General features: G+C 36.9%; 1 protein-coding gene across 1 annotated transcript in view; it reads right to left on the minus strand.

Moving 5' to 3' along the window:
- The window catches only part of TTN (titin), a gene marked incomplete at its 5' end in the record, with an annotated part of 110,465 nt that overhangs the window by 65,714 nt on the left and 20,529 nt on the right, over positions 1–24,222 (minus strand). The window contains 51 exon segments of the mRNA XM_008944988.1: positions 96–410; positions 1,107–1,406; positions 1,514–1,810; positions 1,897–2,214; positions 2,301–2,600; positions 2,702–2,831; positions 2,932–2,964; positions 3,056–3,204; positions 3,691–3,999; positions 4,521–4,950; positions 5,429–5,619; positions 5,711–6,019; positions 6,126–6,425; positions 6,800–7,093; positions 7,182–7,466; positions 7,566–7,862; positions 7,951–8,250; positions 8,715–9,017; positions 9,116–9,487; positions 9,585–9,887; positions 9,986–10,285; positions 10,741–11,019; positions 11,120–11,425; positions 11,536–11,732; positions 12,380–12,485; positions 12,579–12,878; positions 13,104–13,403; positions 13,497–13,612; positions 14,188–14,374; positions 14,475–14,771; positions 14,862–15,149; positions 15,248–15,369; positions 15,474–15,651; positions 15,788–15,935; positions 16,073–16,224; positions 16,517–16,801; positions 17,378–17,492; positions 17,580–17,767; positions 18,071–18,373; positions 18,496–18,798; positions 18,913–19,182; positions 19,777–20,043; positions 20,139–20,263; positions 20,367–20,775; positions 20,883–21,161; positions 21,250–21,516; positions 21,663–21,929; positions 22,028–22,196; positions 22,346–22,443; positions 22,595–22,861; positions 23,733–23,856. Of these exon segments, the coding sequence (XP_008943236.1) occupies positions 96–410; positions 1,107–1,406; positions 1,514–1,810; positions 1,897–2,214; positions 2,301–2,600; positions 2,702–2,831; positions 2,932–2,964; positions 3,056–3,204; positions 3,691–3,999; positions 4,521–4,950; positions 5,429–5,619; positions 5,711–6,019; positions 6,126–6,425; positions 6,800–7,093; positions 7,182–7,466; positions 7,566–7,862; positions 7,951–8,250; positions 8,715–9,017; positions 9,116–9,487; positions 9,585–9,887; positions 9,986–10,285; positions 10,741–11,019; positions 11,120–11,425; positions 11,536–11,732; positions 12,380–12,485; positions 12,579–12,878; positions 13,104–13,403; positions 13,497–13,612; positions 14,188–14,374; positions 14,475–14,771; positions 14,862–15,149; positions 15,248–15,369; positions 15,474–15,651; positions 15,788–15,935; positions 16,073–16,224; positions 16,517–16,801; positions 17,378–17,492; positions 17,580–17,767; positions 18,071–18,373; positions 18,496–18,798; positions 18,913–19,182; positions 19,777–20,043; positions 20,139–20,263; positions 20,367–20,775; positions 20,883–21,161; positions 21,250–21,516; positions 21,663–21,929; positions 22,028–22,196; positions 22,346–22,443; positions 22,595–22,861; positions 23,733–23,856 (12,547 nt within the window).

A 24,222-nucleotide genomic window follows, 5' to 3' on the forward strand; every position in this document is an offset into this window, starting at 1 on the left:
TGAAGGATATAATCATAACATTAGAGCATAACATTATATTCTATGTTCTTATCTGCATATTTTCAAATTTAAAAATAGGATTCTAAAATATTTACCAATAGGATCTCTAGCAATTGCTGGGTCAGATGGCATGCTTGGTGGACCAACACCAGCTGCATTGATAGCTGAAACACGGAACTGATATTCAGAGCCTTCAATAAGACCTGTAACTTTATACGATACCCCCAGGGTCATAGGTTTGATAGGGTCACGGTTAACCCTGGTCCATCTCTTTCCAGAAGTCTCCTTGCGCTCCAACCAGTAACCAGTGATAGGAGAGCCACCATCATGTTCTGGTTCTTCCCAGTTTACTGTCATTGAGTCACGTGTTATACTGCTAACGGTTGGCTTGTCACAAGGTCCAGGAACAGCTGGGGGAAAAAGATTCACACATAGCTTGTAAAACTAAGAATGCTAAAGGAAGATGGAGATAGCTAGAGTTCAAAACAGAGCTGAACACTCACATGGCTGCAGTTGCATTAGGTAGTTACCTATCTGCACAAGACTCATTCCCTCATTCACCTTCCCATTCCTATTTAGGTACATATAATTCTATGAAATATATCTTTCCTTCAAATAGCAATTTTCAAAAAAGAAATTTTCTTGTCTTCCTGGGTCAGTATCTTATTTCAGTGCCCAGCCTAACGTCAAGTGTTTTAAGAATTAATGTTTTTCTCTTACCAGCCTAACTTTCCCTCTACATCAGTGCTACTTTGCCTAATTTCTCTTTCAAAACTGAAGGCAGGAAATTGACTCTTCCAGATATACGAGGTCAATAACATCTCATATACAACAGAATGACCTGAATCTCATCAGATAAACTTGATTTATATTTTGTTTATTTAAACCTTAAAAAGGCTTGAGATTCTATTCTAATATATAACAAGAAGGGAGAAAAGTATTTTTAAGTACTACACATGCTTTTAAGAGCTACTAATGCTAAAACTCTTCCATCTAGTCTAGAAAATTTCCTATGTGAAGAGACAAAAATAGTTGTGGTATGTAACAGGTAGACATACCAACATATGAAAACAACTGACATCATTTGAAAACATATTCCTACTTACTGAAAAGGTTTCGTGCTGTTTCTGGTTCACTATCCAAAGGTTCTCCAATACCATATTTATTCTGTGCCATAATGCGGAACACATATTCATGGCCTTCCATCAACTTGGGAACAGTGAATAAGCATTCCTTAGGCTCATTAGTAACAGGCACCCATGTCCTTCTGTTTGCTTCTTTTTTCTCTATAACATAGTTTGTAATCTTAGAACCACCATCATCTAATGGAGGAAGCCATGATATTGTCATTTTATCAGCCAAAATGGTTTCAAATTTAATAGGTCCCACTGGAGGTCCAGGACGACCTGAAAGACACATTTTTAGAAAGAAGAATTGATTTAAATGCTATTAAAATAAAGTATCATATGAATGCTATCAATTTATGCAATCCATAAGAGGTCTTTATGTCTACCTAGAACGTTTAGTCTCATTTCTTTGGAAGCACTTCCCAGATTATTTACAGCTGTTATGGTGTATAAGCCTGTATCACTTCTGCGAGACTGTTGAATCAATAAAGTGCAAGTATCTTCACCAACAATCTTGTTGACATGTTGATCATACAATACTGGTGTTTTGTCATCTGGTTTCTTTGGAGAAGCTTTGAGCCAAGTTAATGTAGGGAATGGTACACCCTTTATCTTGGCCACAATGTTAACATCTGTTCCTTCTTCAACCTCCATAAATTCTTTGAGTTCAATAGATGGTGGGCCTACAATGAAATATTGGAGAAATTAACATACAAAAATTTTTTCCTAATTTTAAAATGGAATTTGCATTTACTGTATCAGTACTTACATGTTTGGTCTTTGACAACAAGTGGGCCAACAGTGGCTGAAGGCCTACTAGGACCTGCAATATTTACAGCTTTGACTCTGAATTCATATTCTCCACCTTCTACAAGGTCCTCAACAGTAAACTTTGTTTCCTCCACATCACGTCTGTTACATTGCTTCCAAGTCTCTTTCACTTCTCCAGTACGATCCCAGCGGAGACATTCAACATTATAGTGTGTAACAGGAGCTCCACCATCATTCTTTGGTGGTTTCCATGTCAAGCTCACTGTGTTCTTTGTTACAAGGCCAATCTTTAGTTTAATAGGTGGATCAGGAGGATCTTTCAAACAAAACAGAAATGTGAATAAATCCACCATACAGTACCACATGGTTTTAAAGAATTAGTTTGACTTTGATTTCACTTACGAATTGGATCCCTGGCTGTGGTCCTTTGGATTGTCTCTGCAGGAGGGCCAACACCAAAACGGTTTTCTGCACGTACCCGGAAGAAATATTCTTGGCCAGATATGAGATCAGGTACAACAAAGGAAGTACTTCCGCAGTTTGGATTGACTTTAGTCCACGCCTTCCCATCAATAGTTCTTTTCTCTATAACATAGCCTCTGATTCTATCTCCACCATCATCGTCTGGCATCTTCCATGAAAGTTTACAACTACCTCTTGTGATATCACTTACTTTTAGGTCTTTTGGTGGACCTGGGACATCTGTTAAATATAAAAGCACAACAGAAACAATTTTTAAAAAGTATGTAGAAAAATAAGACTAAAACCTAGTATTTGAATACTTCAACAGATGTAGGCCATACCAAGCACATTGACTCTGATGTGCGCAGTTTTTTGTCCTGCTTTGTTCTTTGCTGTAATACTGTATCGTCCAGAATGACTTCTGTTGCACTCAGGGATGATAATCGCTGAACGTGTATCAGTTGCTTCCACCTGTGTGTTACAGAAAAAAAAGACAAGTTATAGATCAATTTTAAATATTTATATTTGAAAAATGCAACAATACTAAAGTTACAAAAATTGTTCGCTTTACCTGAGCTTCTTCAGGTACATTATGACCTCCTTCCTATAAACAAAGGGAAATAATATAAATAGAAAGGGGTATAGGATTTAATGTCTAGAAACACATGCAGAAAAGAGCCTTTTCTTTTACTAACCTTTGCTGTTGTTTTTGCTTTTCCTTCAAACTCCCAAAATGTTTTTGGAACTGGACGACCCTTGATAACAGCTGGGATTTTAATTGTTGTGCCAGCACGACAAGAGAGGAAATCCTGTGCTCCAATATCAAGAAAGATTTCTGGTTCCTCTGAAAAAATATTGTAACATACGAATTTTAAGAGCAAGTGAAAGTAAATTTCTGTCATCACTGAGCTAAAACCCCACACAAACATGGAGAATGCATGTTTACATGAGAAAAGCTGGGTGTGCAAAAAAGTAGTTGGGAAGCACACAAATACAAAAGTTTGTTGTAGTCATTTCTTCATAAAATACACATTGTTTCCTTCATACGACTGTAGGTGCTCAACAGTTTTCTAATGGATCCTGCCCTGGTAATGATCATCATGACACTTTCAAATATATGTGTCAAACTTTTGTTGCACTTCTGCATAATTTTTTTTTTGTTTGTTTGGTGGTGTTTGTTTTTTTTTTTTTTTTTTTTTTTTCATAATTTTGGTTTTTTTTTCTGCATAATTTCATTTTGGTTTTGACTTGCTTGCTGTTCTGCTTGAAGGTACATAGCAGTAGGTGGTATTTAGATATAAATACCTAGACTAATTCTGAGAACACTTACCTAGAATATCTTGGACAGGTATTTCTGATGTTGCAGGACTTGGTTCTGATTCTCCAGCAGCATTTACAGCTTTCACCCTAAATCGGTATTTTCTGAGCTCTTTTAAGTTGGGAATAACACATTCACAAGTAGGAAAGAGCTTGTCTCCTTCATTCACCTTTTTCCAGTCAGTGCTACCTTCATCTTGAATTTCAACAATATATCCTTTTATAGGACTGCCACCATCCTTTTGTGGAGGCTTCCATGCAAGAGCTACAGATGATTTGGTTTTGTCTTTGACCTCTGGGCAAGATGGTGGACCGGGCACATCTTGTAAAACAAAAGTAAAAATTACCTGAGAGTTATTGTTTGCCTATAATTTTCTGCATAGTTTCTAGAAGAATGCAAATATTTTCATTTTGTTCTGTCATACATAGAATGCATAATCTTAAAGCATTCTTACTAATCACCTGTATTATGCATATTATTAAGGGACACAATGCACAAGGCATAAAGACAGAACTCTTTAACAATAAAGAAAAACAATTACATTAAAAAATATGATTTTGAGGAAAAATACGATTTTCAGAATCAGATTCTGAATTCAAGTTTATTTGGTAATGTGTAATCAGAGTTTGAGCTCAAAAAGAGGTAAAAACATATTAAAGCTAATTATTTTTAAAATTGTGAAAACAAGCAAATCAGGAAACTACTTTGTGTCAATATATTCTTTTTTGTTTAATGAAAACAGCACTGGATTAATTGCACTAAATCCAATATAAAGAACAGCAGCACATTTTGCTTCTGGTATGATATAATCCTTAAAAATAGTCATACAAAGTCATACTTACATATGGGATCAGCTGCTAAGGCAGGATCTGATGGTTCACTGGGAGGGCCAATTCCAGCAAGATTTTCAGCCATAACTCTAAACTGGTATTCAACACCTTCAGCCAAACGAAGCACATTGTACTCTAGACCTTTTACTGCTGGTTTTGTTACTGGAGCCCTGTTAACACGTGACCAGTAGACACCTCCTACTTCTCTCTTCTCCAACCAATAGCCAGTTATTGGGCTGCCACCGTTGTCCAAAGGAGGCTCCCAGGACACCAGCATTGATGATCTGGTGCGATCTAAAATTTTTGGCTTTCCAGGAGGTCCAGGAAGGCCATAGGGATCCTTAATAACAACTTTTTCTGAGACGCATTCATCACTTATTCCATATTTATTGACAGCCCGAACTCTAAATTGATATTTTTCATTTGTTGCAAGATTCCATACCTGAAAAATAAGATTTAAATCAATATTTGGCTAGTTTCAGAATAAACGTATTTGAACTTATGTTGCTGTTTTCACTTTAAATTCTGTCAAGGAATGTCATCAACATACCTACATTTATGTACTACACAGCTGTATGTAATGCCTTAGGAATATTCTTATTTCACCTGCATACAACCCAACATAAATAAAAGTGTCCTCATGTTTGTTTTTGCAGTTGGTAAAGCTATAATAATGCTGGGAAATTGAATGAAAGACGTCTTCTAAATTCAGCTGAGATTAAGTAGCAAAAAAGAACAATTTATTTTCTTCTGTCACATGAGGAAAACATATAGAAATGGGCAACATTCATCCAGTAATTCTTGTGTCTAAATGGAGCATGAGCACAGGTATCTATGTAAGTAGCAGTTTTCATTAGATGTGTGCTATTGTTATTTTTTATGTATGCTAATGTATGTAATAAAGATATTTTATAAATTACCCCAAATCTTCTCTCAACAACGCTTTTCGAGACTTCTTCCCACTCAGCTTTCTTCCTACTAGCATCACGTTTCTCAATGATGTAATGGGTAATTTCACTACCACCATTATCAAGAGGTGCATCCCATGTTAAATAGCATGATTCTGCTTTAATATCAGAAACAGCAAGATTTCTTGGTGGAGAAGGACGATCTGTATGAAAGCAACAAAGCATAGAATTACATCAAGAAAAAGGCAAAAACATTTTACTAGCTGTCATTACTTTAAAATGTTGTATCCTTACCGTATACTTCAACATGCACATTGCGGAATGCAACGCCAAGACGATTGGAAGCTTTCACAGTGTAAGTGCCTTTATCATCCCTCACTGCTGCAGGCAGGCTAAGTTCAGTTTTTGCCTCACTTCTAGATACTTCTTCCTTGGTTATCTTAAGTGCACTAGATGTCTGGTCAATTAAAATTTCATTCTTCTCCCATTCAATCTTTGGCATTGGCAGACCTGTCACATCAGCTGGAATATTAACTGGTTCTCCTGCCTTCACTTTGATAGTATCACCTCTCACAGCTAAGCGTAAAGTAACAGTTGGAGGTACTGAAAACAAGAAGAAAAATTACAGAGTGAAGATTGAGATGAAACAGAGAAATTGCCTTGTGGTGTTGTGTGGATATTTGTACAGATTTCTTTAAAGTAGATATACCTTCATCATCTTGTATAACTACATTGAGGGGCAATGATGGTTCACTTTCTCCAACAGCATTAACAGCTTTGACGCGGAATTCATACATATGAAGTTCATCAAGTTTTTCAACAAGAAGAGATGTTTTTGGACAGAGCCTTGCATTAACTCTTTCATAGTCTTTTGAATCGTGTCTCCTCTTCTCCACAATGTATCCTAAGACAGGACTGCCGCCATCGCTACGCGGAGGCTTCCAGTCAAGTGTAATTGTTGACTTTGTCCTCTCTGTGTACATGAACCTTTCAGGTGCTGTTGGAGGACCTAGTAACATAGATAAATAATAATGAAAACAAAATATTTTATTTTTTTTCCTGGCTATTTAAAGGCACAGCTTTTGTACACAAAGTGTCTCAGTATGGCTTGGATAATATAAATTTTTTCATGTATGAGGATAAAAAGGTAACAAGTAGTATCTCAGTAGGCACTAGTATTTTTTTTTACGTAAAGAACCATAGTACTTTTACAGAACTGATTCAGATATCTGACTGAAGTAATTAATCTAAGGCAGATGCTTTATCCAGTTAGTAGAAAAGTAAATACACTTTCTGTATAGAAAATAATCCACACAACAGTACTAGTTTATTAACCTACAATTCAAGATTGTTTAAAAAACCTTATAAAATTAGTCATCTTACCTAATGGATCAACTGCAAGAATGGGTCCTATTTCAACAGGAGGACCAGTGCCAAACTTGTTCTTGGCGCTAACACGAAATTTATATTCCTGCCCTTCAACTAGACCTGTAATATCACATTTAGATCTCTCTGTGTCAATAGCTAGTCTCCATGTATGCATTTTGGCATCCTTCCGTTCAACAATGAAGCCTATGATATCACTGCCACCATCATCTTCAGGATCAGACCAGTTAAGTAAACACATCTTTCTGTTTGTGACCACTGGCTTCAGGTCAAGGACTGGCCCAGGAACATCTGAAAAACAAAATTAAACAAGTAGGTTAGAGCCCAAAGATTATCTCACCAACAGAAATGCTCTATTGATTTCAGAAAACGTTCTTACCAAATACTTCTACTCTGGTCCCTGCAGATTTGGAACCACTGCTGTTGGTAGCGGTAATTACATATCTTCCATGGTCTTTTCTCAATGCATTCTTAATGGTTAACTCAGATTTTGTGCCAACATTTTCAATAACAGCTCGATCTTTATCTAATTCACCCTCCTCCACAGCCCATACAATGGTGGGAGTAGGACGTCCTGTCACAGTAGCAGGAATTTTAATAGTTTGCCCAGCCATGATCTGAATGCCTGCTTTAACAGAAACATCCAGCTCGACAGTGGGAGGCTCTGCAGAAGACAGAAAGACAGTTCATTATTATAGGTGAGAAATTCAAAAACACCTTTCAAGCCACTGGAAATTTCTTGAAAATAATACAATTGCAATACCTTTAGGTTCTGCAACTGTTGTGGGCTCAGTTTCACCAGGTGGTCCTTCACCAGCTGCATTAAGTGCAGTAACACGGAGTATGTAGTCTGCACCTTCTCTGACTTCTTTAACAGTATACTGTCGAACCTTAATGGGTTTCTCTGTGCAACGTGACCACTCTTTTACTCCCACCAGTTGTTTGTATACATGATAACCAGTGATATCACCACCACCATTATACGCAGGAGGTTCCCACTCCAACTCAATGGAAGTTGAGCTTGTATCCGCAACCCTTGGGATCGGTGGGCCAGGTGGCACTGTAAATAAATAGGTGTAAATCAAAGTTAAAGTCTACAAATCCTATTCTGTCACCCATCAGCTATTAGATGCTGCTAATCTACTTACTTATTGGGTCCTGTGCAGTTTTTGGATCTGATGGTGGACTGAATTTACCAGGGCCAGCTGCATTTTCAGCACATACTCTAAAGATGTAGGTTAATCCTTCCAACAGTCCTTCAACTTTTACTTCCAGAGCACTCACAAGGTTCCTGTTCACCCGAGCCCAGTGAGTACTATTAATTTCACGTTTTTCAATCCAATATCCTATGATTGGGCTGCCATTGTCTTTTGGTTCATTCCATTTAACCAACATACTGTTGCTGGTAACATCTTGCACATCAGGCTTATTAGGTGGATCTGGTGGAGCTGAAAAAAAAGAATTGTAATTTTGTCATTGCTGTCTTTTTCAGGGCTTATTCAAAGCTAAGAGAGAACTAACATATGAAAAATTACTAATATTAAGTCTTTAATGATTCTTCTGTTCTCTATCATAGACACTTTGATTCCTAACTGCAACCAGTAATTAAACTTGCAGTAGTTCTCTCTTTTGGTAAGAATATTAGTCTACTAAACACAAAGAATGTCACTATTCAGATGTTAAGTGTTTCAAGTGTAAAGATTTATGACAGTGATTGTCATTCTTATTTCTTCACTATTGAAATTAGAATGTTTTCAATATTTCCCTTTGTTTCAATGCTTTAAAATGTGCAATAAATAATTAATTTTTTTCAGGTTTCTTCTGGGAAACATTCACATAGATGAAGATGAGTGTTCTAAGAGTCTGTGTACACTGGTTTTCTGCAAAATTGTATGTCAAAATTAAAACTTACAGAAAGGATCTTTTGCTGTAAGTGGTTTCGAAACACATGGTGGCCCTGATCCAACTCTGTTTTCAGCACACACACGGAAGAGATATTCTTTTCCTTCAATGAGTTTTGTTACATGAAATTTGCAGTGCCTGAGTGTTGAACTGACCGTGACCCAGCCCATTTCAGCTTTTGTGTTGTCTTTCTTTTCGAGTACATAATTTAGGATTTCACTTCCACCATCATCAAGGGGAGGCTCCCACTTGCAAATGACAGAATTTTTCCTCACATCTTCAAATGCAAAGTTGACTGGAGGTCCAGGTGTATCTGTTAGTAAATCAGGAAAAATGACAAGTACAAAACTTGTGTGCTTCTTACCCAATACTATGAACAACTGTGTGTTTTTGAGGACATTCATTACATACCTAACACATTGACTTCACATGAGGCTTTTGCAACACCATGATCATTTTCAACTTTAATTGTAAATGTGCCATGGTCAGCTCTGATGGAGTCACGAACTGATAGTACAGACTCTCCTTCTTTATGGTTGTCAATACTCATACGTTCTGGCAGTGAAAGCTGGAAAGGTTTCTCTTCTTCAGCTTCACCTTTCTTCCTTGTGTATGTTGTTACTCTCTTTTTAATTTCCTCTGGTCTGACAACTTCATCATTCCTCAGCCAAGTGATAGATGGATAAGGTGACCCTGAAATATGTGCCTCAAGTATAATCTCATCACCCCTCTTCACCTCAAGGCCAGACTGTAGGTTTGCAGCAAGGAAGACTTTTGGAGCCTCTGTAATAATACAGAAGGATAAATAGAGAGTAGAATTTTCCAGTATGTTTTAGGATGCATGGCAATTACTAAAAACAATCAAATGAGCAATTCATACCAGTAGGATCCACAGCTTTCACAAAAGGAGTAATTCGAGATGGCTCACTGATGCCAGCAGCATTCTCAGCACGAACACGAAACTGATATTCCTTTCCTTCCTCAAGACCTTTCACTGGATAAGTTAATAGAGGTACGAGGTAGTCATTGCATCTCTCCCACCTCTCCTTGCCTTTAGCAAGCTTTTCTATTATATAACCCATAATCTTGCTTCCACCATCAAAGAGAGGTGGTTTCCATGTAAGTGTTACTGATTTGGATGTTGGATTATGGACCTCAAGGTCAACAGGAGGATCTGGAGGCTCTGTGGAAGAGTAGCAAAAGAAAGATCATGTGAGAAAAGAAAGTATGAAGATTTTAATTAGATTCAATTTGCTAGATAATTTAATAAATAATCCTTACGTTTTGGGTCTTCTGCAATGATTGGGTTTCTTAGTTCAAGATATTCACCTCCTCCAATCTTATTGACAGCTTTAACACGGAAGTAATATTCACAGCCTGGGATAAGATCTTTAACTTGCCATGAAAGCTTATTTTCACCAGACATGACTGGGATATAAGTTCTACGACCAGCTTCTCTGCGTTCCAGAACGTAATGTAGAATAGGAGTGCCACCATCAAAGTCTGGAGGTTCCCAGGATACTTTGCAAGAATTCTTAGTTACTTCACTTGCCTTAATGTCTTTACACTGTCCAGGTGGTCCTGTTTTAAATAGGAATAATAAAATTGTTCAACTAAACAAATCAGAAACTATATTCCTACAAATATGAGATTATCTTGCCTTCCTTTTCTTCACAGAAAGCAGACCAAAACCACAAATATTGGCTATACAACACATATATGAAATTATGCTCCTAAAGATGAAAAGTATTCCAAATTCTTTTAGGCTTTTTATATCTATATGATGATTATTCATAGTAATTGGGCTTTGAGTAGCCACGGACTAGTTGGACCAACTTGGACTAAAGTGTTTGAGGTTTTTTTTTTTTTTTTTTGTGATTTTATAACACTAATGCCTTTATGGCAATCTACATATGTCGGAGTTGAAGTGATTCCTCCACATAGCAGGAAAGGGATTTTTCTAGTCTTTTCTTCTGTCAGATGTAGGGCTTAAGCGAGGATAAGTGTATTTCTCAGAATGGAAAAAGCCTAGTTACCTATGACTTTGACATTGACCGAGCCAGTTGTTGATGCCAGTTTGTTCTCCAGTGTGATAGTATAAACACCAGCATCAGCATGAACGCTGTCTATCACTTCAAGCAATGCAGAGGTGTAGTCACTCTTCATTGTTGTTCTGTCACCAGCTTTCAACTCTTTGCCATCTTTGTGCCATGTTATAGTTGGGGAAGGAACAGCTCTGAAGGGTATAGGGATACTTAATTTCTGTCCTTTAACAACAACAATGTCACGAGTTTTTAGGTCGATTGTTGGATTACCTGTAAAAGTAAATATAATATTACTGGAAAGTTCTTAAAAACAATTCTTTTTTTCATTTATGGAGATCTGAAAAAAAAAAATAAAGGAACATATTCTTACAGTCTGGGTCCTTGGCAACAACTTTTTCTGAGATGTCTGATGGCTCACTAGCTCCGACAGCATTGACAGCTCTGACTCTTAGCACATATTCCTTGTCTGGAACAACACCTTCCTCCACTTTACATTTTAGATCTTTAATTGGACGAGAATTGATTCGCATCCATTTTTCTGTTCCTGCTTCACACATCTCAACATTATATCCAATAATGGGGCTTCCACCATTCTTCTCAGGTGGTTTCCATGCAATGCAAATATGTTTTCGACCTGCATCTGTGACATGTAAATCCTGAGGAGGTGAAGGAGGGCCTGCAGAAATGGAAAAGAATAGTGTTGTTTTTTTTTTTCTCTCAGGATATCTGTTCTACACAGTACACTGCTTCCTTAATCCATACACTGTATATTATACGACTACTTACTTGTTGGATCTTCAATATGAATGAGGTCAGTTGGCTCACTGGGATGACCACAGCCAGCTTCATTTTCTGCACGAACCTGGAACTGTACATCTGTACCTTCAATGACATCAGTCACTCTGAAATTGCAATCTGGACCAGCTGTCTTGCCAGCTTTTACCCAGCGAGTGGCTAGTTTTTCTTTCTTTTCAATAACATATCTGCATAAATTGGGGAAAATACTATTAGACATTTGAAATTTGAATACTTCAGACTTCTGGCTAAAAAAAATAGATAAAGAGAGATTAGACTATTTTAGCCAGTGGAAAAGTAGAGGGGGTCGTGAGTGAAAGATTGAATGAATTTCACTTGACACATCAGCCACTAGTGCTGGAAATCCTGGTAGATCTTGGGCCTAATGGAAGAAAAATCTGACATTCAAGGTGAATTTCAGAGTCATCTTAGCGGAGTGTATTCAGTTTGAATGAGAAACTAACACAGAAGGAATATGTAACATTACTTGGTAGATGAGTCTAAGTAGCTACAGCTCTGGAGAAAACGGAGACTATGGTTGTATCAATTTTTTTTTACATTTTATACACAGTTCAGTTTAATCTTATTTGAGTAGATGGTGTTTTGAGGACTTCGACACTCATTTATTGTTTGTACACATTAGGTTATTTATATTTGCATAATTTCCACACTTTAAGATCAAACCCTTAATTCCTTTGACCACATGGTCAAAACATACATCCATTTCTTTTTCATATTTGTCCTTCTAAAATGTAAACATTTTGAGACAAATGTTTTCATTCATATAAAGGTCTTCATCTACAGGAAACACCACAAAAACTTAAAATTACCTTACCTTTGAATTGGTCTACCGCCATCATTCTTGGGTGGTTCCCATTTCAAATCAACATGACCTTTTGTCACTTCAACTACTGTAAGAGCATATGGAGGCCCAGGGGTTGCTAAAGAAAAAAATACACATATCAGAAGAATAGGAATACATTGCACATGAGCTTCTTTCTATTGACCACTCACTAAGCAAATCAGAAGCTTACTGAAAGTATCTTTAGCAAGCACTGAATCTTCAACTTCACAGTAGTCACTCTGTCCAACGGCGTTTTCAGCAGCCACACGGAACACGTACAATGAGCCTTCAGTCAGTGGGCTCACTGTGTATTTGGTATCTTTCACTGTTGTATCAACTGTCTGCCAGCCTTTTCGCCTTACATCTCTCTTTTCAACAATGTAGTTGGTAATTGGGGAACCCCCATCTTTTTCTGGTACTGTCCATTTAAGATCTGCTGTGTTTTTAGTAATATTAATAACCTCAAGCCACCGAGGTGGTGAAGGAGGATCTGTAAGATAGAAAAAGAAGGTAAAACGGCTTAGTGTATTTATCATCAAAGGTCTTGGAAGAAAAAGAATACAGCAAAACTATTATTATTTTTTTTTTAACTGAAGCAGGGCAGACTTTAATATTTCATAAGCCTTCCCAGATTTCACTTGATAACTACAGAGACATGAGGCATTTGTAAAGCCAGTCTACTTGCAGTAGCAGGACGTTCTGGAACAATACTCACAGAGCCTCTCCTTGCACAGCACAGGGTCACTGGGTTCACTGGGCTCACTCTCACCAGCTTTGTTCACGGCTCTTACACGGAATGAATATTCTTGTTTCTCCATAAGCCCTTTGAGGAAGTGTTCAGTTGTGGGAACTCCTTCAGCCACTCTCACCCATTCATCTGTTCCGGTCTTTAATAGTTCAATGACATAAGATTCAATCTTTGCCCCTCCATCATGTTCTGGCTTTGTCCAGTTCAGTGTTAATGATGTCTTGCCAACATCTTTCACAACTGGTTTTCCAGGAGGCCATGGTGGATCTAAACAAGAGTCCAATATTAATTGAATGATTGAAAAAAAAAGAATTTTGTTGTTGCTGTTAAATTAAACAATTAAAAACATGTTTATTATACCAATTGGGTCTTTCACTAAGATCGGCTCTGTTTCCTTGCTGGGTTTTCCAGGTCCTGCAAGATTCTCTGCCAAGACACGGAACTTATATTTCTTCTTATTTGTAAGACCTTTAGCTCTGGAAATATAAATTAAGTTTGGTTAAACCAAATCTATACATTAACTTGTGCCTAAAACATTATTCTCGCTAGTCTTCATTCTATAATTTACTTGGGAAATCTGAAAATACTCAAATCACTGCTAATGATGTTTTATGAAACAGTAGGCATTCAAAATAAGTATACTGTCAACAGTAAAATGGTGCATCATGACAGAGAAACCAGTGTTTTGAGACCCATGTTGCAATTTTGCATGTTCCATGGTTGTTAATAGGAGTATCAGGAGGAAAAAATAACCCTGCAGTTTTGGAAAATTGGTAGTTGAGGTGTCTATGTCTGCTATTTTAGAATGTCTTATGAATAATAACATAGCACAGAAATTAAGTATAATTAAAAAAAAGAGAAGAATCATTCTTCTGTAAAGACATTCTACTTTAAAACTGATTATAAAAAAATATATCACCAGATGTTAGTTGGATCTAAAGTTATGAAAGCAAGGACAAGAGTAAAAACAACGTAAAACTTGTTTAAAAGGTTACTGTTGGAATTTTATATCTCTGTGATATATTTCAGACCGAATTGACTATAGTCTTACTTGAATGTTGTATCTTTCACTGGCATTTTATTGCATTTTATCCATTTATCCTGCTCAGGATCATATCTTTCAACCCAGTAGCCAGTTATAGGGCTGCCACCATCTTCATCTGGTTCATTCCATGTTAAAGTGACTGAGTCTTTAGTGACCTCTGTAGGCTTGAGACCTGTTGGAGGGCCTGGTGGATCTGTAAATTTAAAAAAAAAAAAAAAAAAAAAAAATCAAGCATTGCACAAGTTTTTTTCCTCTATTAAAATAGTGTAAAAAAATTAATTTAGTTAACTAACCAAATGAATACTTTGCAATAATGGGGTTACACTGTGCTGGCTCCCCAATACCATACATGTTCTCGGCACTGACTCGGAACACATATTCTTTATGAGGAGTTAAATTGGTAGCTCTGAATTTTGTATCCTTAATAGTTGATGACAACTTGTGCCATATTTCACTGTCTGTAGCTCTTTTCTCAAGTACATAGTTAGTAATTTTAGAACCCCCATCATCTCGTGGAGGATTCCATGTCAGAAGGCAGGATTCATTTGTGATTTCTGATACATCAAATGCAGCTGGTGGACCAGGCTTATCTGTAGAAGACAAGATGTGAATGTTAATATTCTGCTTGCATACCTCAGTACATTTCTAAGGATTTTTGTAAACGTAAAATACACACATACCAAGAACATTAACTTCAACAACTGCAGTAGCACGTCCACTAGAATTTACAGCTTCTATAATATAGGTTCCGCTGTCACTCCTCTTGCAGTCTGTAATAGTGACTGTAGAATGATTAGGTTTGGTTTCAATGGTGATTCTGTCGTCAGGTCTCAAAATTTTGTCAGCCTTGGTCCAAGTAATCTGGGGCTCAGGCTTTCCAGTTACTTTAGCTGGCAGCTCAATTTTGGTTCCCGCTTTCACAGTAAGTCCAGCAAGAAGCTTCACATCTAAGAAAATTTCTGGAGCCTCTGATTTAGGAGGGAATAAAACCATAGTTATAGAAACAGTATTTCAGAGACCAGTAAAAATAAATAAGCTATTGTAATTCAGTGATTGAAATAATTACCTTTTGCATCAATGGCCTGAATGTCATCTGTTGGCTTACTTGGCCTGCTAGCACCCATTCTGTTCAAAGCCTTAACCCGATATGCATACCACTCTCCTTCCTTGAGTTTTGTTACTTCCATTCTATTTGTTAAAAAAAAAAAAAAGTAAAAAAAATCCAGACATTTAAAGTGGTGAGGGTGGCATGGTTAGCTGAAAGCATATACCTTCTCATGTTATTTACTTACTTTGTTTCAATAACAGGTTCCCCACATATCTCCCACTTGTCTGTGCCACGTTGTGATTTTTCTACCAGATAACCCTTAATACGTGCACCACCATCGTATTTGGGAGGCTCCCAAGTTAGGAAGATTCCTTTTGATGTTGGATTTCTCCATTTAACATTCTCTGGTGGATCGGGGACCGCTATTAAAAATTAAAAATCATATGGGGTCTTAGAAACCATTTTAAAGGAATATATTTTTTAGATTTTAATTTTGAAAAAAAATCAGCAAGATTTCAGAAACAGAAAATCAGCAGTCATGTGAAACAGTTGACTCACTTGCTGGTGCTGACATATTTACAGGTTCATCAATATATGCAGGTTCTCCTGGGCCACATTTATTGTATGCAGAAACTCTAAATAAATATTCTTTTCCTTGGATGAGGTCAGGTACGTTGAACTCTTGGTCAACAAAATGATCCACAACCTAAAGAGAAGGAAGGCTCCAATGTGTTTCTCCAATTTATTTCCAAAGATCAATTACCAAAGTAAGACAGAAAATTCAGTAGTACATGTGGAAACAAAATAGCAAACAGATATTGAAATGAGAAAGAACGAACTTACTTTGCTCCATGTTTTCCGGCTTACTTCACGTTTTTCAATTACATAGCCAGTAACTGGACTTCCACCGTCATCTTCCGGAGGTTCCCATGACAGCTGTACTGTGTTCTTGGTTATGTCTAAAACTTTAAGTTCTGTCGGTGCACTTGGACGAGCTAGAAATCACAGAAAATGTTTTAATTGTTTTGTAATTGGAGTTTGGCAGATGATCTCTATGTAATCTACCTGCCAGAAGACTTACTCTTCTTAGTCATTTTTCCTTAAACAGCAAAGCTGGATATTGAAAACCAGAAAGGATTTTTTTTGGAGGACGGACTTCTAGTTTTCAGTTATATTTTAATATACTTGTTTTACTGAAAGTTCAGTGATTTCACATAATTAACCTAATTAGATTTTAGCAAGACAAATATGGAATATTATTGCTGAAATACATATATGTTTGCTTACCAATGACATTAACATTAATTTCTCCTGAAACAGATGACACGGGGTTTTCTAACGTTAGGAAATAAATTCCCTTGTCTGGACGTTCACTTGGAGTAATTACAAGTTCTGCAAAGGAGGCAGTGGTCTTCACTGTTACACGATCACCCTCTTCTAAGACTTGGTCACCAAAAGACCATGTGGCAGTTGGCACAGGGTAGCCAGTGATAGGAACACGGATCTTGATCGGCTCTGGAACAATGACTTCCAGTCCATCTTTAAACGCACTTAAGTCCATTGTAGGTCCAACTGGAAAAAGAGGAAAATGGATTCAATGAAACAGTTTCAGTTGTTCTGAATATGGCTAATGAGAGCTATGTTGAGAGCCTGATCCTGACTGTACCTCAGCCTGCAGATTGGAGCTGTCTAGGCCTAGCTGTGGCTTATCACTCCCTACCTCTTCTGGCTAAACAATTTTTAGAAAGTGAAGTGGTACGGCAGCTTAGCTTTATCAAGTAGGAGACTTAATTTACCCTTTAATATAAAACCTTAATATAAAACCTTGTATTGTTTTGAATTTTTTTTGTGTCTTCTCTGCCTTTCTCTCCTTCAGTTACCTCCCACCTTCCACAAAGTTAGAAAAGGAGACAAAAGGTCATGTCTTGCTCTTCAGGGAACCTAATAGGTCTCTACCTAATAGTACAGCTAATTATCTGCAGAATTCATAAAAGAGGAGAAATAGCTCAGAATCTCAAAGGTCTAAGACTCTTTATACTAGTTGGCATCACAGTTATCTGGTGAAAAAGATACATATTATTCACAATATGCACTTTAATTGTGCGTCCTAGGTGATTAATTATCTTTAATAAATAGCATATGGCTTACCAAAAGTATCATCTGCAGTTAATGGCCCAATAGCCTCTGCTGGGTCAGACACACCAGCTGCATTTTCTGCTGAGACTCTGTAGTAATAACTGGATCCTGGTTTCAGTCCAGTTACCTAAAAAGCACAAATAATAATTTAGTAACTCATAGTAAAGATGATCTATATATTTTGAGTATTTCATCAATGAACATAACATCTTACCTTAAAAGTAAGACCAGGAATCAGTTTTGTGTTACAGCGAATCCACTTGTCTGTTCCTTCTTCTTGCCTTTCAACAATATAGCCCAAGACTGGACTTCCTCCATCATCAAGAGGAGGTTCCCATGTGAGCTGCACTGATGATTTAGTTTGATCTGAATGACCAAGGTTAATGGGAGGACTTGGTCTCTCTGAAAATAATTTAAGAGAAAAACTTTTTGCAATGGGCAAAGGAGTATGGTTCTGCATATCAGCTCTCTATACTTTAAAGTACTCTTTTTAAAGCCTCTGCATAGGTTTTTCTAAACCAGTTTTTTAAATTGAGGTTGGATCCTAATTTCAGAGCAAAATATTTGGAGTTCTTACTGAACCAAATGGTTGCAAGGTCCTCCTGATATGTTTGAAGGGTGAAAGTAGGAGAAATCTAGCTGTACATGGTATTTGCAGCACACATTGTTTCATACTGCAGTCACATTCAGTGCTTGCATACTTACTGATTGGGTCCATAATTTTTACTGCACGTGTAGCAGGACTTGGTTTGCCAACTCCAACCATGTTTTGAGCTCTCACTCTGAAGAAATATTCTTCATTCTCCACAACATCCGTCAAGACAGTAGACAGTTCATCAGCTCCAGTGGTCATAGCTGGCTCCCATTTGATGGATCCTTTGTTACGGAGTTCAATAATGTAGCCAGTAATTGGAGATCCTCCATCATACTCAGGTGGTTCCCAGGTAAGTGTAGCTCCAAACCTGTTTACATCAGTAACCTCCACATTTTGAGGAGGACCAGGAACATCTGCATTTTATTTTAGGGAGAAAAAGGAAAAAGAAAGTATTTGGGTTTTACCTGTTGTTAGAGTTTGTACCTTTTTTCTTACACTGTCATAAAACACTGGGTTTTTCATAACTTCTGCTCACCAAATTTGCTCTTAGCTTCCACAGGTGTCTCTGTTTCCACTGGTTCACCAGTGCCCACTCTGTTCCGTGCACTCACACGGAAGAGGTACTCAGCTCCTCCCTTTTGAAGTCCAGTAACAGTGTATTCACAATTTTCAGCACGATCAGTGACCATAATCCAGGTTTTACGCTTTATATCACGTCTTTCAACGACGTAGCCTAGTATTTTACTTCCACCATCACTTGCTGGTTCTTCCCAGGCAAGTCCAACTTCACCATCATAAGTTTCAGTGACTTCCAAGTTTCTCACTGGACCCGGAACATCTAACAAAGATATGACAATATTTTAAGGCATTGCATCTTTTTTTTTTATTTTATTTTTTTTTCCTCACTGGTTTAAATAAATGTAAGCAAAATTTTTATAATGGGAATACTTACCGATGACCTCTACATTGATGAATGCTTCTGCCTGGCCATGTTTGTTTCGAAGTATAACTTTGTATCTTCCCTTATCTGATTTCTTTGCTTCATAAATTTTGAAGGTAGTGCAGTCAGTTGTTGTATCAACAGTTGTTGTGGGCAGGCTTTCCTCCCCTTTCAACCATTCAGCTTCTGCTCTTGGGTAGGCATCATATGGAACAGTCATAGTTAAAGGCTTCCCAACATCAACCACAAGGTTTTGATCACCAGTCTTGATTCTAGGTGCAGCTAAGGAAGATCAGTGTGACAAGTAAGTATATATTTGTATAGTCAGCAAACAACATAACATAGAAAAGTAAAAGGAGTTGTGTGAATTCTAAGTAAATCCTTCATATACTTATTGAATCACTTCAGAGAAAGAAACTCAGGTTGGATTGTATGTACTGTGTCCTTCTATAGAATCAGGGAAGAGGGAGTTGCTTTGTGAGCATTAATTTAATGTATTTTATTTGTCTGACCCTGTAAAATGGACCGTTTAGGAGTTTCAGTCTTATATGACTGAAATGAGTGGGCAATATAATTTTCAAGTTTTAGATCTGCAGTGACCTAATGGGAAAGTTCTGTATCCTTTAAGCTCAACTCATGGTTTTTGACATAGGCACTACAAAGTGACCTATATTTTCCTCACCATTTGGATAAAGGTGCTGTAATAATTTTTTTTTCCTGAATTATAATTCATATGGTTTAACAGACTTGGTCTTGTCTCAAACTGATTGTGCATTAATTTGAACTAAACTATTGAAAGAACAAAAATCAATTTTGTTAAACAGTTAATTCACTAAGCTAAGATTCCATAGAAGAAAGACAAACCAAGTAACTTACCAGCTAATTCAAGCTTAGCTCTAGCTTCCTTATCTTTGGCAATAAATCTGTATTCCCCCTGGTCACGGGGCTTTATCTCGCACACCTGCAGCCTGTGGACCTTTCCTTCACTCATCATCTGATGTTTGTCACCTTGAATGATAATCATATTGTTCCTCAACCATTTGACCTCCACACCATCTTTGTTCAACTCAGCCATGAAGATGACATCTGTGCCAGGAGCTTCATAGATATCTTGTGGTGGTCGGATGATCTCAACAGGGATTTCTGAAATAAATGTCAATACATCCGGTGATACGTGTGTATTGTTTCTATTATTACTAAATAATGAAAAAATAAATCCTATTCAATTTTACACATACCTTCAACAAATAGTCTTGCTCTAGATTTCCTGTCATCCACTCCACAGGAATATTCACACTCGTCATCTAATCTACAGTCTTTTATAATTAATCTGTGTAGATTTCCATCCTTTTCAAATTGGTATCTTTATGAGGGAGGAAAGTAAGGAGTATTTTAGGTTCCAGACAAAGCAACAAAGTAAAGCAAGCATGTTGAGCATATTAACAAGCATAATGAAATGTACATACTTTTTGCCTTCTTTGATTTCTCTTCCATTTCTGTACCATCTTACACTGGCTTTCTCTTTGGAAAGCTGGCACGTAAAGGCAGCATCATCAAATTCAGTGACAGTCTGATCCCGGAGATGTTCAATGAAGTCTGCTGGTGCTTCTGTGATGAGAAGCTCTGCAACAGATTTGTCTTGTCCAGCAGTAACAGTATATTCACCTTCATCTATAAACCCACAGTCTTTAATGATGAGTGAGTGTTTGTATTTATCAATTTTGTACAAAATACGTTTGTTGAATGCGATCTCTTCACCATTCTTTGTCCATTTGAGGGTTGCATTAAGGCGATTGACTTTGCACCAGAATGTGACAGTTTTCTTTTCTGTGGTCTCAATGTCTTCAAGGGGCTCAACAATTCTGAGATCCTCCTCTGTTAAGGCAAAAATAAACAAACTTATTAATTTACATTCTCATGATCCTGATGTGAAACTGAATGTAAGATGATGAAATAATTTTAATACAGTGCAAGTTATTTACCTAACACTGTTAAGGCAGCAGAGCTTTTGACGTGTTCACCTTTCTGGTTTGATAGCGAGATGGTATAGGTAGCCTGATCTTTCAGTTGCGCATCTCTGATTCTGAGAGTGTAAACTAAATCCTTCTGGACAATAATGTATTTTGCACTATCAAATATTGCCTCATCATTTTTGTACCACTTTTCTTTGGCACCTTCTTTATTGACTTCACAGTTGAAGATGATTTCTTGACCTTCATTAACTTCTTGGTCCTTAAGGGGAGTTATAATCCTGAGTTTTTCTGAAATTGAGAAAAACAGAAGAAGACATCATGTAGTGTAAGGAATGAAATAAAATATGCACCTGCACATTGACAGAATAAAGCTTACCAATCACTGTCAAGCGTGCGGTAGCTTTAGCTTCACCAACCATGACTGTGTACTTTCCTCCATCTCCTAGAATAGAGTCTTTAACCACAAGTGTTCTCTTTTTGCCATCTGAAATGATGTCGTACTTATCACCAGGCTCCAGGACTGTGTCACCCCTCAGCCACTGTACTGTAATTGCCTCTTTGGATACCGAACAGACAAATTCGGCTTTGTCTCCTTCAAGCACCTCAAGATTTTGTGGTCTGGTAAGAAATTCTGGTGCAAGCTCTGAAAGAAAACATTTTTTGTAGATACATAGGATTTTGTTTTGTACTTACGAAGAGAATAAATTGTTTATTCTTTCTGATTTTTTCATTTTTCTATTAAATTTTTTTTTCCTCCAGAAAACAAGGCCACCAAAGTAACTCTCTTACCTTGTACAGTGAGTTTTCCTGTTGTACTAGAGCTTCGGAGCTTGCAAGTATATTTGTCAGCATCTTCAGGATGAGCATTACGTATAAGAAGAATTCTCTTTCGGCCATCAGAAATGTGTTCAAATCTACCACCGTCAGGCACCTCCTCATCTCCTTTAAACCAGGTAACTTCAGCATTAGGCTTTGAAACTTCACAGATCAATTTTACAGTGTCATTTTCATTTACTTCAAGATCAGGAAGATTTTTTGTGAAAACAGCTTCTTCCTCTGCAACAAGAATTTCAAAAGATGATTAAAGCCTTTAATTAAAAAAAAAAAAAAAAGTTTTCTTGTTCATAGATTACATTCTTAAACACCATGTTTACCTATAACTGTAAGTAGGCCTGAAGTTCGAGCCGTTTTTGCTTCACAGGCATATTCAGCTTCATCATCGAAGACGCATTTACTGACAACAAGAATGTGTTCTGCACCTTTGGAAATTATGTCATACTTTTTGCCTTTTCTAATTTCAATGCCATCCCTAAACCACTTCACCTGTTTTAGAACAAATAAACATGGTTATTAATATTAACATACAATAGATTTCAATTGTGTGGTTTTCTGTAACAACATAATAAAATGTTCATTTTAGAAAAAAGCTCTAGCTGAAGGAATTACTCAGATTAGAAGGTAATAATACTGACCTTGACACCTGGACGAGAAATTTCACATTCAAAACGAGCAGATTGTTTTTCTTTAACTTCCAGGTCAGTTAGGGGTTTCAGGAACTCAACACGAATAGCTAGAAGAGAAAAGAAGATTTCATTATTAGAGAGGAAAGCTTCCAGTAGAGAGGAATAAATTTTTAACTTTGATATTATTGACAGTCATAGACACTAGTGTATAACATTTATATTATTCAGACATTTTGTAGAAAACTGTAAATTGCTCACGTTCAACATTGAGAAAACATGATGTCTTAAAATCCTTAGCATCACAGGTGTACGTTTTTGCATCATCCAGTGTGCAGCCATAGATAATGAGTTTTCTGACCCTGCCATCAGAAATGATATCATACTTCTTTGTTTTGTGAATTTCTTCTCCATTTTTGAACCATTTAACTTTTGCATTTTCCCTGGAAACTTCACATTCCAGTATTGCAGTGGCCTCCTCTTCAACAGTCTGGTCCTCAAGTGGTTTAGTAAATTCTACTGGAGGTTCTAAAAGAAACATAGGTTTTTGAAAGAATAGATATAAATTATAGCAAACCCTCTGCTAGTACAGAATTCTCCCATACTATTTACTAATTTTCCTTGACTGAACAATCAAAATGGCTCTTACATATCTCTTCTGAAGTTTTTTAAGAAATTTTCTTAAGAAATTATTTTTAATGCCTAAGCATGTTCAGCTAATTCAGCTAATTTCTTTATCTTCAGCCTATTGTGAGATTAGACAATGAAGTATCCTTGTCTATGGGGTTTTTATCCACCATCACAAAGCCTTGCAACTGAGTTTCTTTAGCTGAACTATGCCTATGTGATCTCAGTGGCTCTGAAGTTATACTCTGAATTTAAGGAATTATTTTTTTAAAATTTCCCTTGAATTACCAAATTAGTTAGAAGTGTGTGCAGTTTTTTTACTTCTAGCCATACAGAGCTTGCAAGCAGTGCAAGTGGATATACAGTCAACGTTATGTCACTTGACTGATGATGTGGTTATGCTCTCATGGATTTCCGTATACTCTGAAGAACAGAATAAAGCCATTTGGAGTCATAAAGGCCAGTATCTGCAGTTCATCTTGAGGTCAATTGAACACTGAAGTCTGCAAGGAAGCCCTGACTATTCTACTGAGCTGATTCATCTCCCCATGTCTGACATGTTTCCAGTATTTCCCCCTTTCCATGGCTCTTCTGTGAAGCATAAAGATTTTAAGAAATTGGCTTTTTTAATCAGGAAAGGTATCTACCAGCCCAATATTGTATGTATGATCCTACTAATCTGTTATATTGTGTATATTAACATCTTATTCTAGGGTGAATCATGAATGGACCATTAACACTATTAATGGTATAATTGAAATGACTGACTTACCTTTAACAAAAAGATTTGCTTGAGTTCTGAAATCTTTTGCTGACAGGGATACCTCTCCAGCATCTGTTAACTTGACGTCTCTAAGAATAAGTGTGTGAACTCTCCCTTCAGCACGTGTCACAACCTTATAAAGTACAGAAAAAAACCCCTTTGTAAGTATCTACAATAATATTTAAAAAATATTTAATGGAATAGCATTGCAATTTATTGTTATTTGTGGACTTTGGTTCTTTAACTTTATATGAAATTTCAATAATTTCCTTTGCTGATAGTAGATATAGCTCAAGACACAAATGCTTTGAGGATCTGGGGAATTGTTTCAGTTTTGTGCTTTCACTTTACAGGAAACTGTGATTTTTAGTGTCCTCATGGTTTAAGGTATATATATCCCTGTATTACAAAAACTGACTCCACTATCAAGGTTCCAAATGAGGCTGACGATATTTATTTTGAACAGGTCCTAATAAATACCAACATAAGTAAATGTGTA

The sequence above is a fragment of the Merops nubicus genome, unplaced genomic scaffold (assembly GCF_000691845.1).
Source record: "Merops nubicus isolate BGI_N331 unplaced genomic scaffold, ASM69184v1 scaffold43627, whole genome shotgun sequence".
NCBI lineage: Eukaryota > Metazoa > Chordata > Aves > Coraciiformes > Meropidae > Merops > Merops nubicus.